The 18,757-nt window shown below is 46.7% G+C and overlaps 1 protein-coding gene across 1 annotated transcript; it reads left to right on the forward strand.

Annotated features, from left to right (window-relative positions):
* Positions 1-7,328: 7,328 nt before the first annotated feature.
* Positions 7,329-16,847, forward strand: LOC308336489 (dermatan-sulfate epimerase-like protein; the record flags this gene model as incomplete). The annotated part of the gene is made up of 3 exons (XM_080793853.1): positions 7,329-8,813; positions 11,456-11,721; positions 13,223-16,847. The coding sequence occupies 3 exons, from the start codon at positions 7,329-7,331 to the stop codon at positions 15,252-15,254; spliced, it is 3,783 nt and encodes a 1,260-aa protein (XP_080649979.1). The 3' UTR covers positions 15,255-16,847.
* Between the last annotated feature and the right edge of the window lie 1,910 nt (positions 16,848-18,757).

Genomic DNA, 18,757 nt, shown 5'->3' on the forward strand with positions numbered 1-18,757 from the left:
AATCAATCAATCAGTGAAAATAATAAATACACTTTCCATTTAGGATTTATACACAATCAATTCATAGACTTTGGTTATCATATAATAGATCTCATACTGATGTTACTGATGTTTTAATTGTTGTCCTTTTGTTAAGGTAATCCCAAATAACGTTGGTCTCTGCTTACATTGTCTTGCTAAATCTTCTCCATATAGATTACTTAAGTGTTGTGTTCTCACAGTTTCAGAGTTATCTTTCATTTTTGTGATACCATCCAAGGGGAAATTGTGCTTTATTCAATGGCCTGCTCTTGCTATTTTGCACATATCCTCTATTTATTTCAACTTTAACTTTAATGTCGCCAGAAATAAAATATCACAGACGCCGGTTGTAATGGGATATGCTACAGGAAGGTTGATGACGTTAGTTCATGAGGTAGGCTACTTCAAATTTGTTACTGTTAGCTATGCTGCCATGATGTTGGCTGCTATGGAGCTCCAACAGATGGAGAATGAAGTTAAATGCTGGGTGGTGATGGACTGTATATAGAGCAGGGGCGCCCACTCTTTTTTGACTGTATAGAGCTACTTTCAAAATGACCAGCTGGACAAGATCTACCCACGAACAACTAATATTATGCCATTGCTTAAAATAGTTTAAATATGTACCTGAGTGGGCTTTGGAATATAGCTGCCGTTACATATTAGACAAATGCACTTTGAATGGGAAATTGCGGGGGAGAAATATGGAATAGGTAGGATTTTTCTTGTATTTAATTTGTAATGCTATAAGGCCTACTACAGACAGCAACACTCTTGAAAACAAAATACTTGCATTGTGGGTTTGAGCTGACGAGCTGTCAATCAATCAAGTCACCTTAATTCCAAGTGGCAGATATGTCAATTATTTTATTTTACATTTAAATTAAATATTCTTTAGAGGTCATGTGATCTACATGATGTACCTGCATGCACAGCCTTTAATTGTGATCTACTAGTAGATCGTGATCTACCTTTTGGGCACACCTGGTATGGAGCATGCATGTGGTTCCCAAACTTTTTCATGTCAAGGACCCCCAAATTGACACTCATTAGCCCGCGGACCCCCATTTGAAAATGTATGCCAAGGACCCCCATAAAAGAAGATTTTCACGGTTCTATAGCAGTGATTTTCAGCCATTTTCATTTCAAGGAACCCCAGTTTGACCTGAATTAGGCTACGGTCACCACATTTTTATCTCGGTGTATCCAGTGTATTGTAAAATCAAAGTTAACTTAACTCTGAGAGTGTACAAATGGAACCAAATGGACCCGTTAGGGTACACTCTCTTCGTTAGGCTACACTCCCGTTAGGTACTGTCTTTGTACACTCTCTTTCAACAGAAACAGGAGATAGGCTAATGCCTCTTTTTTAGGGTTAGGGTGAGGGTTAGGGTTAGGGTTAGTTGTTAGTTGTTTTATTTTTTTATTTTGATAGGGGCAGGTATAAATAAGATTTATCTTCTTCCTGCTCCTTTTCTTTTCAGTTTTGGAATATGTAAAAAAAAATATGTAAAATGAATATAAGTATGTAAAAACCAAACTGAAATGAAATAAATAAATATGAAATGAAATGAAATGAAATATATGGGCCTCCTGGCTCGACAAGGCTTACTTACTTACTTCCCACTTTGAGGCCAGTCCATTATTTGCCATCTGTGTCATTTCAGATTGAGGTATTTCATAAAACGCTTTGGTGGTTTAGGGATTACTTATCTCTCTACCATGAGACCTGACTTTGTTTAAACTGTTTAAACTTTAAATTTGAAATACTCAAAAGTAGGCTATAGTACAAATAGGCCTACACTTAAGTGCAGTACTTAACCCATTCTGACCGGGAACCCATTTTCGTGTTAGCATCATGTTATGCTTTAGCTATTGAAAAATAGCAGATCTACAAGCTCATAGCGCGCCACCGAGTGGCGCGCTACGAGCTTGTAGGTCTGCTATTTTTTTTAAATCAAGGAACGACTGAAATTTTTAGAATCTGATCTTAGGTCAGAATGGGTTAATCAGACCAGTGTGTGTGTCCAGTGGAAACCTCGTATGAATCTGATCTCAGGTCAGAATGGGTTAAATGTACTTGGTTACTTTCCACCACTAGAATCACGTACAGTATTTCAATATATCATCACTTGGTTATAACGAGACATTTTGCAGCAGTGTCTCCCAGTCCTCCTTTCCATGGTGTCTTATACTGTAGTACTGTGTTTGGCCCTCGAGGGACTCCATACTTCACGCGTTCCCTACAGTGATCCTGATAGGGGGGGGGGGGGGGGGGAGTGTGTGTGCGGTCCCTACGGGATAGCATGTGAATCGTGGCGCATGCATGTAAATTAGCTGCTATGGTACAGGGTTCATGCGGAGCTATCCATCACGAGAATCCTTTTGTGAAGCTGCACATTAAGACGGTGGGGGTTGGTGCTCCAGTCCACAATATACCGTAACTTTTATTTTCTTTGTGCTGCATGCAATATACAGTAGATATATACATAATGTGACCAGGCCGTGCATGTGAAAGACACATTCAGCAAATCCCTTGCACGTGTAATAAATGAACTCGCACAATAAGACTTGTGGCGCTGGTAAATATTAAAGAAGGGAACTGGAGATTGTGGAGAAGCGTTCAGAACTTCAGAGGCCAATTCAGAATGTGTGATTGTTGTCTGGAGTAGTCGGGGACAAAGAATCATATTGATTGGAGCCTGAATAGTGTTGGTTGATTTGAGGAGAATAATGAGTCATATTTTGTACAAACTGACAGAAGAATGTCTAGAGCTAGATAAAATAGATCAAATTGACTTCATTTATTTATTTATTTATTAAATAAATACAAACTGACAGAATAATGCCTAGAGCTGGATAAAATAGATCAAATTGACTTTATTTATTTATTTATAATAACCGTTCACTCAACTATAACAAGAACATAAGAAAAAACATCTGCTATGATAGTAACATTATCTTAAAGGGATCCCTGGCTAATTAGCCAAATATGCCTTAATACCCTTTATAACTATAAACGAGTTCTCCCAACCGGGATAAACGGTGGTGTCAGTGCGGTTCGTCAAACCAAACTCGGCTTCTTCTATGCAACAGTAGAGTGTTCTATACGGCAGTAAATGCTGGACCCTGAAGCCAACGCTGCAGAAGTCTCTAGACGGGTGCTACACCAGAATGTTTTGTGCAGCAGGCACGTGCACATACATAGACATCAAAGGGCCCCTGCCCTTTTACTTAACAAAACAACTGCCCTCTCCAGACCACGAATGCAGCACGGTGAAAATAATACAAATGCCCCCTTTTCCATGCCATGCCAGCAGCAGGAGAATTGCCTCTTTTTCAAACTCTCCTGAACTTCAACGCGACATCTTGAGTTGAAAGAATGTGTGTAAAGATCCATGTCGTATACACCGCATCTTCAGTATAGCTAAAGAGTGCGAAAATAGCATGATCTACAAGCTCTCAACGACATCGCAGCGCGATGCGTTGAGTGCTTGTAGATCCGCTGTTTTCGATATTTTGATGTCAAAAGTGCCCTTTTTAATAGGGCATTTCAGCCCCCAACTCTCTCTGACATTCGCTGCACGTCCCTGGTGTGCAGTACTGAACATCAGCAAGAGTGTACAATGTTACCAACAATAATCTGTAATGATGGAATGCCAAGGCGGGTGAGCCAGAAAATTGCAGCCAGGAGAGAGAGACTTATAGCAGGACACTGCCAAAGACATCAGCCAGCCAGCAAGTTATTGCTGTGGGAACCAACACACGGGCACCGTTCATGGAGGACGTCCCACATTAACATATGTGGATGTACTCAAGAAAGACGCAGGGGGCGCAATAAAGCATCAACGAATTGGCCAGATGTATGGAGAACCGGGATGACTGGAAGCGACGATGGAGGGCTTGTCTGAGGACGACCTAGAGAGAGAGATGCTTAAAATATTACTCATTTAAAAGTATACAGGCATCATGGCAACAGGAACAGATCCTTGTTGCCGCACGACAGGGAACGTTTCTTTTGAAAATTAAACAAGCTAGAGTCTAAATTGGAATGTTTTCCTTGACTGGGTGGACATGATCCAACACAACACAATGAATGGCCTTATATATTCGCCTGGTAAGAGCCACTAGGATATAGTGTCACTATACTAACATTGTGAAAATAGCCCCACACCTTGCACTGTGGGGCGTTGTGAGCTTGCAGATCGGCTAATTACAATGTTTCTTTCTATGTAGGAATATTTGCCAATTGTTAAATAGGTCTTAATTGTCACTTTAGAAATGTGTCAGATACCCTTCATACACTTATGCCTGTGTGTCAGTTTGTTAAGGCTACTGTTGCACACATAGGACCTCCCAAAATAACTTTGAACTCCCACACATTAAAAACAAGTAAACAAAACAACAGCCCATTAGGCTAAAACATAACTACTTTAGCATGTCCATGCATAACTGGAGGGAGTATATTTCCATGTCTTATTAGCCTCTCTCTCTCTCTCTCTCTCTCTCTCTCTCTCTTCTGACCCCACAGCTCCCTCTACAGGTCATACAGTGTAATTCTTTTTTCCCACCGAACGCAGGAGGAAAACAATCACAGTGTCGTTGGTTCCAAGTCGAGAGGAGGACGCACACATGCACGTACACACTGACACACGCACACACTGCACTTCAGTTCAGACTGACTCTGCAGCACACAACGTGTAACACGGGGGTGCAGTCAGTCAGACAGTCACTGCAGTCACACCATAGCCTAAAGAAATCGTAGGTAGCAGACGTCTCCGCTCTACTCTGCGGAAAGTGGGCGGTCCCGAGAGGGGACGCACCCGGAAGCCTATTCAATGGCATGTAGTCTTCTATTTCTTGGTTGGCGAAGTGGGCGTGAGAGTGACAAGTGAGTGAGTGACAAGATGACACAAAGGCGCATTCTAGTGTAGGCTATATGCTGCTGCGTTGCAACATGGCTGTCAAGTTATGACTCTCTAGTCGAGTGGTTAATGTATATGCCTTTGGAATTGGCAACCCGGGTTCGCCTCCCTGCCGAGGCTACAATAGTTTTGTTTTCCGACGACTTGCGCGACGGCCAGTTTACATCTGATGCTCTCCTCCACGTCAGATGTAAGCTGCCGACAAGCATAAAAATGAAGTGTGTCACCCGGCGGTGAGAAGGAGAAGGATATTTTTGATTTATTGATTTAAATATTTATTAACAGTTTGCAGAATTACAATACATTTCAAGCACAAACTCAATACAAATACTGTTAACTGTGAGTGAACGACCCAATTAAGCATTACACTTGTTTACAACAGGGTCCACATGGTTCAATTCATCAAAACATTTAGAGACGTATAAATAGACACTTCTATATAGTTAAAGAACAGAACAGGAATTCATCATAAAACAGTGTTCCCTGACCGGGGATCGAACCCGGGCCGCCGCGGTGAGAGCGCAGAATCCTAACCACTACACCACGGAGAATGAGGTTATTGATGATGAGAAGGGCTGTGGAGCGTGAAGTGAGCGCGCTATTTTATAAATATAAAGTTATTTTCAATGTCATCATGGATCAGGGTTACAGTAAATGACAATGTAATTCAGCCAGGGGTGCCATGGATGAAAAGATTACAGGGGTGATCTGAAGCAAACATGAGAACCACTGCTTTACATTTCTTCAGACGATTTTTCAATGTTTTGTTAACAATTTGGAGTGGACAGAATGTTACTTCGAGGTGCCCACTGCCCAGGGGGCGTTTGACTCCGTGAAAGAAGAAAACTACAAGTGAATACCCGCCCAGTGGATGGGCTGCGGCTGCATCTGTTCCATTGGCTAGTGCCTATCACTGCCGGGTGACACACGCTTGTCGGCAGCTGTCTCTGCCGCAGAGGAGAGCGTCAGCTGTCGGCTGGCCGTTGCGCGCAAGTCGTCGGCGGACGTGGAGCTTTTTCTCCATCCACCAGCTGTCTAAAAACCGCCGAGACGTCTGCGCCTACGATTTCTTTAGGCTCATGTCTGGCTGCAGCCAGTGTCATCATAGGATGATAGACGACATGTATGTAAGGCTGCCTGCGTTAAGAATCACACGGATTTTACGCACATCTCCAAGGATTTCTTATAGCGGTGAATGCTTCCTTTCTCTCTGCAGATACGACGGACAGTCAGGCTGGACTATAATCATGTCTCATTGTGGGAAATAGTTGAGTAGCGACGACAACTTTCCCTTAATTCTCTTCTGACTTCTAAACAACAGCTGTTTAATAGCCTACAGCTTGGATTTTAAGAGAGAGAGAGAGACATTATAAAGACGGACTGCATCATAACACGCAATCGACAATGAATGGGAAACGATTAGCCTAATGTTCTTATAACAAGACCCATGCACGGAATTAATGATCACCGGATCGGAGCGTTTTCCTGCAGCGGGACATGATGCGTTGTTCGCCGGGGACCGGTTGATGTCCATGGATGATGGGCGGACTAATGATGATTATTGTACCGGAAACTGACTGGGGCTGATATGCTAGATGGACTGACTGACTGACTGACCGAACAGGAGGAGACATGATTGTTTTGGGCAGGAGATCAATGTGTGTGAGGTAGACTACTGCTGTTCACAGCGAGGGAGGCTGCAAGCACACGCACGCACACGCACGCACACACACACACACACACACACACACACACACACACACGCACACGCACACACACGCACACGCACACACACACACACACACACACACGACACACACACACACACACACACGACACACACACTCATTACTGTGAGGAGGATGGAGAAGGCAGCAGCACCGTTTATGATTGTCTGATTAATTCTTCTGCATATCTTTTCTCCCTCCGGAAGATGCAGTCTTTTTTTTTAACGCAGGTGCACAGCATCAACATTATTAATTAATTGCTGGTTTTGGAAACGGTTATGATACTGTTGTGAGAGGATATGGATAGTGTTTTTATACTTTTATTTGTATTTACTTTTTACTATGTGTGAAAAACTATTGACTATATAGGATATGACAGGTGGAAAAACTTTTGACTATATAGGATTTGACAGGTGGCTTTTTTTCTTCTTTTTTTGCTGCTATAGCAGGCTACCATGGATTGGCTGATTTTGCATCACATTGGACTATCCATGGCACTTCCTATAATGGACTATAACACTGCCAACCAATCCAATGTAGGCTATACATCATCCACTCTATATAATCTTCAGATGTCACTTCTGAGGTTATAAATGCAACCCAAAAAAAAGGCATAATTACCCAAAAAAACATGCATTTAAAAACGCCTCGCACGATGGCTAACGACAAGTGGACCGCATACCCTGTGATCTTGCTGTCGGTGTTCGCAGCGGGCGCCGCTTTCTCCGGCGTGTTCAACACGTCGGACAGAGACGTCTTCGCCGAGGGCCTGCTGCGGGTCAGGCTGGCGGCCGCGGACAAAACCGCCGAGCCGCAGCAGCAGCAGCGGAAGCTCCAGCCCACAACAAAGTCCCACCCCAACCTGTACTTCGACCAGGCGGACGTGCCGCTCCTGAGGCAGCGCTCCTCCACCACCCACGGTCACATCTTCAGAGTCATCCGGGCGGCGGTCCTCACCATGCTCTCCAACGTGCCCGCGTACATGCCGCCCGCCACGCACGCCGAGTTCGCCGGCAAGTGGAACGAGATCTACGGCAACAACCTGCCGCCGCTGGCGCTCTACTGCCTGCTGTGCCCGGAGGACGCGGCCGCCCTGCGCTTCCTGCTCGCGTTCATGGACCGCATGGCGGGCTACCCGGACTGGAAGGTGACCGCCGCGCCCAACGACGAGGTCCCCGCGGCGCACTCGCTCACCGGCTTCGCCACCGCCTACGACTTCGTCCACCCGCGTCTCGACGAGAAGCGGCGGGGCGCCTACCTCGCGAGGATCCGCGCCGAGACGGCGGCGCTGTACGAGCTGTCCAAGTACCGGGGCTGGGGGAAGCAGTACCTGCAGAACCACCAGACCACCAACGTCCTGGCCATCCTGACCGGAGCCATAGTGGCGTCTGGGAGCCTCCGCGACGACCACGACGACCCGGAGTCCACGGTCTGGAAGCAGGTGGCCGTGAGCTACATGGAGAAGACCATGTTCCTGCTGAACCACGTGGTGGACGGCTCCCTGGACGAGGGCGTGGCCTACGGGAGCTACACGGCCAAGTCGGTCACGCAGTACGTCTTCCTGGCGCGGCGGCACTTCGACGTCGACAACACGCGCAACAACTGGCTCCGCGGACACTTCTGGTTCTACTACGCCACGCTGCTGCCCGGCTTCCAGCGGACGGTCGGCATCGCCGACTCCAACTACAACTGGTTCTACGGCCCCGAGAGCCAGCTGGTCTTCCTGGACGCGTTCGTCATGCGCAACGGCACGGGCAACTGGCTGGCGCAGCACATCCGCCGGCACCGCCCAAAAGACGGGCCCATGGGCCAGTCGTCGGCCCAGCGCTGGACCACGCTGCACACGGAGTACCTCTGGTACGACGCCGGCCTGACGCCGCAGCCTCCCTACTCCGGCGGCGGCGGTGGTGCCCGCATGCACGTCTTCTCCAACTGGGGCGTGGTGACGTACGGCGCGGGCCTGCCCAGCGGCCAGGGCAACACGTTTGTCTCCTTCAAGTCGGGGAAGCTGGGCGGCCGCGCCGTCTACGACATCGTCCACGGCCGGCCCTCCTACTCCTGGATCGACGGCTGGAACAGCTTCAACCCGGGCCACGAGCACCCCGACCAGAACTCCTTCACGTTCGCCCCCAACGGACAGGTGTGTGTGTGTGTGCGTGTGTTACGGTACGCAGGATGACTGAACCCAAAAATGCAGAGCCACAAACCAGATTCAAAATCCAAGGATTTATTTAAGCCAAGGTAGTAAGGGTAACAAAACAAAGGTCAGGAAACTCAAACTCCATTCAAAAACATTTCAAAAAGGTACAAAACAAACTAGTAAGTCCAAAAGGCAAAACTGTACAGAACCAGGCAGTAAATCATAAAGTCCAAAAACGCAAACCTTTCAAGGAGAAACAGGAACAATAGGGGTACAGCTCAGGGACGAAGACAAATGTTCTGACAGTTTGTGTTTGTGAGGAGTCCAGTTATATAGGGAGCAGGTAATGGGCAAAGTGTTCACAGGTGGGCTGACGAGGGAGTTGGAGACAGGTGTGCAGTGTGATGTAATGGAAAGAGGGAGTGGCCAGGGAGGAGTCATGGTCTGTGGAGTGACAGATCATGACAGTGTGCATGCGTGCGCGCATTCATGTGTGCGTGCGTGCGCGATGGCACAAATTCATATAAGAGTCATTATGGGTTTGATTAATTTATTGTACAAAAAGTACTCATACTCCCAACCCTGACAACAGCTGTTTCACACACAAACTATTTACAAATGTCCTAAAACTGTATATCTCTGTTGTCGGGGAAGAAACCACCTAACTCCAAAAAGTAATTCTTTAATAAAATGAAGAGATGAAGAAAACCTTTTATTTGTAAATCAAAGGTGTTGATTTGGTGTTCTGACTTTATATATTCAGTAAGGGAGGGACTACAGTGGAGAAGAGTAGAGTAGAACTATAATAATAATAATAATAACTAAAAAAACAAATCGCTGCAAGCAGCAATAAGGCAGGACCAAGCAGGAAGGCAATAAGAATAATATGCACAAGAAAAATGGAAGACTAAACTTGAGAAAAAGACAATTTTCTCATACAGAGTTGGCGGTGCCCAGACTTGAACCCACGACCTTGTGTTGCAAAGGCAAGAGCTCTACATACTGAGCTAACAAGCAAAATCATTCAGTGTTTTTGTAGCAAGTTGCACAAGGACAACTAATGATAAGGTGGGTATAAAGATTTATGAATTGAATTTATGAAATAAACCAGAACATATACCAGATTCGGATGAGGAGCTCAATGAGTGCAAAACCAATTAAATGAGTCTGAAACAATATTATTAAACTTCAGAGAAAATAAACAGCTTTGAACATTCATGACAAACAAATAAATGGGGCCCACTTTAAATTGTTGACTTGAAAAGTCCCAGTTCAGTTCCTATTCAGTTTAGGGAAAGCAGTCTCTTTCTCCAATTTGGAGAACCAGATTACCACATCTGTGGGTGAAGTCCTTTCAGGACTGCTTGGTCCTTTAATAATAAACCTTTATTTATATAGCACCTTTCAAAACGAGGTTACAAAGTGCTTTACAAAAAATAAGTGCACAAATACAGTGCACACACAAACAACAGTTTACATTTACAATAATACAAATAAAGAACAGGCAATGTACAGAAATGGACATTAGAACAATAAGGAGTGTTTAGAAAACGTTTAGGCGTTAAAAGCAGCTAAACTAAATCAAGTCATCAGGGCACGTGAGTATATCGAAAATAGCTTATATGTACAAGTTCACCACGTGTCGGCGTGTTGCAAACAGAAAGTACCTGTCTACGGTGGATTTGTATGAATCAAACACTTTGCAGATGGAAATAAATCCGTACAGCTGCAACGTTGATGAGTTTGACGTTACTTTTCTGTTTGGATGTATGGGCTGTCAATGGCAAAATGCGGCTTGTTGCCAGCCTGCCATTAACTTAATGGACTATTGCAGTCCTTCCTTGTCTGTGGAACTTTCTTAGTACCAGGCGTTGAGACTAGACCTATTGCCCACCTGCCCCTGGCAGGGAAATAAAACCTTCGGGCAGGTGGATGGTTGCCTGACCGGGCAAGTGCTCGTTTGAGAGATAAGATAAGGCAAGATCTCTGCATGTCTAAACTCTTGAATGTGGCCAGAGCACTGCATGCCTTCTGGTCTGTGGAATGTAAAATTAGAGCACTGTGTACCTACAGTATACTGTGCTGTTTTAACTGTTTTTCACTTAAAAAAAAACAAGTGTGAACCCATTCATATTCATAGTTAAGTATTTACCTTTTTTCACTGACAAAAACTAAATGGAAAGAAAATGAAAACTAAGCTATATGATGACTAAAACTAAGACCAAATATATTGACACTTTCGTCAACAAATAAAAACTAGACTAAAATGTTAGGTAGGGACTAGTGGACAAGAGATCCACTATAAGTCATGTTACAATTTGTTGCATGCTGAAAATAGCAGAGCTACAAGCTCACAACGCGCCGGCTTGTAGATCGGCTATTCTCGGCAAATGTAAAAACGGTCATTATACGACGGCATCAAGGCCCGCCAAAATACATTTTGTTCCACTAAATCAACCGTAGATTTAGTCGACTAAAATCTTATGACATTTAGTCGACTAAAACTAGACCAAGACTAAAACATTCCGGGTGACTAAAATGAGACTAAAACCAAAACTATTCAAGAGACCATTACGACTAAAACTAAAACCAAAATGTGCTGCACAAAAACAACGCCTGACTCTCATTATCTCCCGCGGCAGGTGTTCGTGTCCGAGGCTCTCTACGGGCCCAAGCACAGCTACCTGAACAACGTGCTGGTGTTCGGGCCGTCTCCCAGCAGCCAGTGCAACGCCCCGTGGGAGGGCCAGCTGGGCGAGTGCGCCAAGTGGCTGCGCTGGACCGACGAAGGGGTGGGCGACGCGGCGGGCGAGCTGGTCGCCGCCTCCGCGCACGAGGACACCATGTTCGTGAGCGGCGAGGCGGCGGGCGCCTACTCCCCCGCCATGCGGCTGAAGAGCGTGTACAGGTACTATTATCTCGGGCACTGTGTGTGTGAATGTGTCGATCCAAGGGCTTTTCAACAGGGGGTCTGGGTCTGGGACCCCTAGAGAGGGTCCTCAGAAATACTGCAGGGGAGCTGCCAGAACTTTGGTGTGATATGGAGTTTATTTTTTGAGGGCCTTTGTTCAGCTTTGTGTGCATGTGCACAAACGTTGTCCTACACAAACTGTCAGGGTGCGATCAGAGGACCCAAAAGCAGTACGACCAAAAGGCAAGATTCACAGTTCAGGATGTTTATTAAACTATAACTTCCCATAAAATGGGGCAGGCAAAACAGGTAAACACACTGACATGAAATGACGATCTGACAAGGGACTGAACAAACTGGGGTATATAAATAGACAAAGACTAACTAGACACAGGTGAACTCAAAATACAATCAAACACAGGATAGGCTAACAGGACAAAGAGGACACAGGTGAAAACACTGACACATCACAAGCTAGGTGAGACAAGGTAGGGAACAGTAACTAGGCAGACAGGAAACACTAGGGACCATACTACAAAATAAGATACACAAAACCAAACAGAACAAGACATGGCAAAATACTGAACATAAAACAACCACATAACCATTAAGGTCAAGCCACATATTAGTCCAGTGGTTTGGACCTAAGTCAATGCTCAAATACAAAGGCAGAGGAGCGAGGCGTGACACAAACATTAAATCCCATTTAACGATGAAACATTGAAGACGAAGGTGAAGACGCAAATTCTTATTGGCCGGAATGAGATGATGTATGATGATAAAACTCGCCCCTCCCTCCACACAGGTGTGATTTTTTTGTATTATTATAAAAAACAAATTACATTAACCATTTGAACCATCGCACTCCTATATTCTGAGGGGAACATCAGCCGGAAATGACAGATCTACGAGCTCACAGCGCATTGACAACATGCCGTGAGCTTGTAGATTTGCCATTGTTGGCAATGAGGTTTGGTGTACGCTACAGGGGGAAAAAAGAACAGACCCATGTACAAAGCCAAAGGCCATGTACGTTAAATGTCTGAAAACACACATTTAACATGCATCCAATATTATGTAATGGGGGGGGTCCCAGCTTCATCTGTTTGTCAGAGGTCCTTGACCTGAACCCTGATCTCTCTTCCCCCTTGCCCCTTTCTAATTCTTCCCTTTCTTTGTTTTCTACGGAAATAACAAAACAATACAGGGCATGCGCATGCTTAAAGTGAATGGCACATCGAGTGGCAAATCGAGTGGCAAAGCAACATGCAAAGTGTGTTTAACATTGTTTATTGTTGTTTAAAGCAATCAGATAAGACTTTTCTGTTTGGATGCATGGGCTGTCAAGGCCAGAAAGTCGTTTTTGCCACTCAGTATAGGCATTCCTGCATAACTTCCGAGTTTGATGATGATGTCACGCGCATACCCTCTATAGAACTTTTTTTTTTCTTTCTGTAAAACGTGATAACGAAGCTATAATTATGATGTTGTGCTTCAGGGCGCTCGTCCTCCTGGACTCCCAGACGCTGCTGGTGCTGGACCACGTGGAGAAGTGGAGCGACTCGCCCGTCACCTCGCTCAGCGCCTTCTTCCACAACCTGGACATCGACTTCAAGTACGTGCCCCGCCGCTTCATGGACCGCTACAACGGGGCGCTGATGGACGTGTGGGACGCCCACTACCGCATGTTCTGGTTCGACGCGCAGGGCCGCAGCCCCGACGCGCGCATCCAGGAGGCCGAGCAGGCGGCCGAGTTCAAGAAGCGCTGGACGCAGTACGTCAACGTCACGTTCCCCATGGCGGGCGCCGTCAGCCGCGTGGCCTACGTGATGCACGGGCCGCACGTCAAGGTGTCCGACTGCCGCTTCCTGGACAGCAGCGAGCACGGCGTGAGGCTCTCGCTGGTCATAAACGACACGGAGAAGATAGTCTCCGTGGCGACGAGCCACGGCGACATCGGCGCCCGGCTGAGCTACCTGGGCTTCGGAGGGCACGCCAAGGTGGAGGACCGGCGTCGGACCACGCGCTACGGCCTGGGGACGCAGCTCGTCCTCAAGCCGACCGGCGGCGGCGGCGGGGGCGGGGGCGGCGACAACCGGCTGTTCGACTTCGGGTTCGCCGTCAACGTGGTCGCCGGGGTGGTCCTCTGCGTGGCCATCGGAGTCCTGACCGTGCAGAGGAGGTTCTACATGTGCTTCGGCAGGCTGATGCGCTACGCCCTCCTCTCGGTGCTGCTGCTGTGGGTCGCCGAGCTGCTGCTGGTGGCCAACAGCTGCGACCGGCTGCTGTGCGGGGTGAAGTGGAAGAAGGGGGACGGCGGAGGTGAGGCCGACGCGAGCGGCAAGCAGCGAGGCGGCGGCGTCCTCGACCAGCGTCACTTCCCCCTGCCCACGGTCGTCATAGCCACGCTGCCGGGCTCCGGCGCCGAGATACTCGCGCACCTCTTCCGCAACGTCTCCGACTTCCTGTACGTGCGCGTGCCCACGGAGCACCTGGACGTGCCCGAGACGGAGTTCGAGTTCGACTCGCTGGCCGACGCCTGCGAGTGGTCGCGCGCCGACGCGGCCGGCGGCCGCTTCGGGATGGTCCAGGGCTGGCTCGCCTCGCTGGTCCACGACACCAAGCTGCACCTGCAGAACGTCCAGCTGCAGGCGGAGGGGGGCTCGTCGGGCCGGGTCCGGCCGCCCCTCAGGGCCTTCTCCTCCTCCTCCTCGTCCTCCCGGGACAGGAGGAAGAGGAGGACGGGGGCGAGGAGGGAGCTGAAGGGCAAGCTGAGGGCCAGCCTGGACCGAGACGCCGAGTACGTCCGGGAGATGCGCCGGCACGTGGCCGAGTACCCCGGCGCGCGCGTCGTCCTCGCCATGCGCAGCGGCAGCTGGGCGCTCAAGCTGCCCTTCGTGCGGGAGGTGGTGGGCCCGTCGCTGAGGTCCATCTACGTGGTGCGGGACCCCCGGGCGTGGGTCTACCTCATGGTGTACAACAGCAGGCCCAGCCTCTACGCGCTCAAGAACATCCCCCAGCACCTGTCGTCGATATTCAAGGAGGACGCGCACGACGGCGGCGCCTCGTCGTGCCCGACGCTGGCGCCCGAGTTCAAGACGATACCCGGGCTCCTCCTGGCCGCCTCCTCCCGCTCCTCGGGGTCGACGGAGGCCGCCGACAACAGCCACGCCGTCCTGCTGCTCGCCCACCTGTGGCTGGCGCACACGGCGGCCACGCTGCGCGTGGGCGACGCGCTGCCGGCGGAGGACCGGCCCCTCCGCGTGCGCTTCGAGGACGCGGTGGCGTTCCCGCGGGAGGCGGCCGAGAGGATACACTCGTTCCTGGGCGTGCCGCTGTCGCCGGCCGCCCTCAACCGGCTCCTCTTCGCCACCTCCACCGGCCTGTACGACCTCATGTACGAGGGGGACGTCTCGCCGGAGAGCATCGACGCGTGGCGGGACAGCATGCCCCGGAGGGACGTGCGGCTGATCGAGGACACGTGCGGCGGCGTGATGCGGCGGCTGGGCTACGCCAGGGTGGCCAGTTAACGGCACTGTTACGGTCAGCTGACTCGACATGCATACCGAGTTGTCTTGTTTACTGTGTGGCTCCCCCCGTCTCTTATACTGCAGGGGTCTTCAACGTGGGACCCATAGGGGGGGGGTCCTCGGAGATACTGCAGGGAGGGTCGCCAAATCTCTGTGTGATAGGGATTTATTTTTTTTATTTTTTTTACATTCACCACTTGAACCCTCGCAATCCCTATCCTGGGAGGAACATCATAGCACATCTACAGAACAAGCTCGCAATGTGTCACACAGACGCCTTGTGAGCTTGCAGATCGGCGGTGCAGAGGGAAAAAAGTACCAAAGCCAAAGGTCAAGTTTAGTTTAGTTTAGTTTTTTAAGCGGTTCAATGTCTGAAAACACACATTTAACATGAATCCAATATGTAGTGCGGGTCCGTATAGTTTGTCTCGTAGTTTGGGGGCCCTTAATTGGCCTGAAAAAAACGTTGAAGACCCCCCTGCTCTACTGAGTTCCGGAAATAAATCGTATTTTGCACTGAACGTTGATGTAAAAAAAAAAATATAAATGATATATGTTTAAGGAAAAACTAAAAGGGTAGCTTTATCATCTCTGTGTTCAAGCTCTGTATCTTAATTATTTGTCTGCTCCTCTTCTATCTTGCGTGCCTTCTCCCCTTTATGCCTACCGTAACACAACTATTTAGATTTGTTTTTAAATAGTTGAAATAGCTGATCTACAATCTCTCAATATTTGAATTATTTTCAAATATTTTTCAAAATACAAATACGAAAAAAATAAAAAATAAAAAAAGCCTGAAATAGTTAAAGGGGTAAAAGGCAAGATATATAGGGCTCTTATTCGAATTAGGGGCAAAACTATGTTAGCAAAGGGAGAAATGTTTTACATTAAAATGATTCAACGGGAGTTTTCATATACTGTATATCGATCGTGTTTATTTATTCTGACGTGGAGAAAGAGTTGTTTGTGTATAAAAGTGCTGATTAGGATGTTAATGAATTATATATATATCACGTGCATTCAGGGACGTGCAGAGAGTGTTAGAGAGGAAGGGGCTGAAATCCTCGTAAGAGGGCAGTGCTCTTTTGAACCAAAATAGCGAGAATAGCAGATCTACAAGCTCTCAACGCGTCGCAGCGCGACGCGTTGACAGCTTGTAGATCAGCTATTTTCCACGACATGGATTTCGAAACAAATTTGTTCAACGCAAAATGGTGCGTTCAGGATGCCAAGTTCAGGAGACTTCCTGAACTTGGCATTCTCCTGAATGCTGCCTTCCGGTATGGCATGGAAAAGGAGAGGCATTTGCATTTATTTCGGCGTATGAAATGCTGCATTCGAGGTCTGGAGAGGGCTGTTGTTTTACAGACGGTAAAAGGGCCTTTGATGTCTATGTGTGCACGTCCCTGTGTGCATTCTTTTGAGTGCTCCTCCCCCATCATTACGGGATCTACAAATGTTCGTCGGTGTCTATTTTTTAGCAAATCTGTAACTTGGCAGTCGATGAAAGACGGTGGTGGAGCTCAAATGTGGATTTAATTATGATGAATCATATGTTGACTGCATTTTAATATAAAATTCTAATTATCCTAATTAATGTGCCATGGAGTTATTCAGTCTGAAGTATATTCATCATGATGAAAGTTCAGTTGATTTTTTAGCTTTAGCCTGATTTATTTGAAGTTGAACCCATTAAGACCTGGTTAATGTAAAATGTATAATTCTTTTCAAAGATCTTCACACATTTTCAAAATGCTCATAATTGGCTATGTATGTGTCGCCATGGGCTGCTGTCGGGAGGAAACCTCATAACTCAATTTTTGAGGTTTTAGAGTTTAGGTTTTGGCATAAATCAGTGCTATGGCACACCCTCTACGTCTGTGTGTTGTCTCAAAAATATTGAACGAATATTTTACCACCACCTCTCCCCCTCTCATGGAAGTAATTGACAATATATAAAGTTATATAAACACCAACTTTGATGAGGCTGTATTGCTTTGTTTTAAAAAATATAGCAAAGATTTGAGTTAAAAGCAAATATATATTCAAAGATTTTGCGCTACATTTTCACGATTTTTCAAGAATAACATAATGCTTTAAAAAAACCAAAAGGGCTTCCTGTCCTGAATGCGTTAACTACGTACAATCTAAAATGACACAGATGCTTTCCTGCTTTTAATGGGTTAAATATTTAGTTGAGTGCCAGCGTCAAAAAAAATAGGTCTACAAAGTCACAATGTGACTCAGGGGCGCCTGATGGAGGAGAAAGGAACTGGTCGGATTAACGTGTTCCTTCCACACGCTATACGTCCAACCGGGGAAACTCCCCCCTGTCAGTTGAAAAGGACTCCTCATGGCTCATGCATAGAAGGAAGGTATATATATATATATACACAAAGTCACAATGTGTTGCCTGCATGCAATGTGTTGGGAGCTTATAGACCTGCTATTTTTGGCACGACACACACAACCGAGTTTAAATCATGAGGTACCAAACAGCAAATGCTGTCTGTGGGATATACTGTATGTTTATGGAATATGCCACTCATGAATTAGCGTGGAAGCATATGAGCCTCTGAAAGAGGACTATTTCTAGGAGAGAGGAAACGTTATTGGAAGTGTAAATGGTGCCACAAAAGGCAGACGTACGTCTGAGAGGATCAGGGTTGTTGAATATGATTATTCTAACTCCCTTTGGCATTTTATTGAGTTAGATCGAGAGAGGAAAGTGCTCAATAGGGATCAAACTGACGGAAAACTGACAGCCTTGACACATTTCCAGTCGAAGCAATTTCCAAAGAGCGTTCCCTTCAGCTACACCACGGTAATCTGATAGAATGAAGAAGAATGAAGAACTATAAAAGAACCGCTGCGAGCAACGATGAGGCAGCAGGAAGGCAATAAGAATAATATGCACAATAAGACATACATGGAAGAGTGAACTTCATTCTTGAAGACGTGACTCAAGACTCATGTTGTATTGTTAACAGCTTTGACAGGAAAAGACTCGCTCACCGTATAAACAAAGAAGTAAAACTCCTTAGACTTGAGACTTGCTCTGTGCTCATGGTGAGATTAAAAAGCAAAACGTTTTCGGTCCTCAGACCTTCGTCAGTGCTATGGTTTTTTACAGACAAAGAACTTGCTTTTAAACAGCTTCCAAATAATACAGCTCAGGTGCTGTGCATTACTAATTGGTGACATCACCAGATTGTGGGCGTGGACATTACAGAAGAGATAAATATACAAAATCAAAGTTATATATGAAACAAAAATATTGCATACATCACATGTTGACAGACTTATATAATCACTTTGCTGTATTGTTAACAGCAAAATCATTCAAGAAGGCAATAAGCAAATATACTTTGAGTACCAAACAGATCTATACATGTGTAACACCCAGGATTCAAACTCATGGCCTCCCACATGAAAGTCCAACATCTTAAACCACAAAATAGATCCCCAAGCTTGATCATGAGCTTGTAGATCTGCTATTTTTG

The sequence above is a fragment of the Protomyctophum bolini genome, assembly GCF_963924005.1.
Source record: "Protomyctophum bolini genome assembly, chromosome: 21".
In the NCBI taxonomy this organism is placed as follows: Eukaryota; Metazoa; Chordata; class Actinopteri; order Myctophiformes; family Myctophidae; genus Protomyctophum; species Protomyctophum bolini.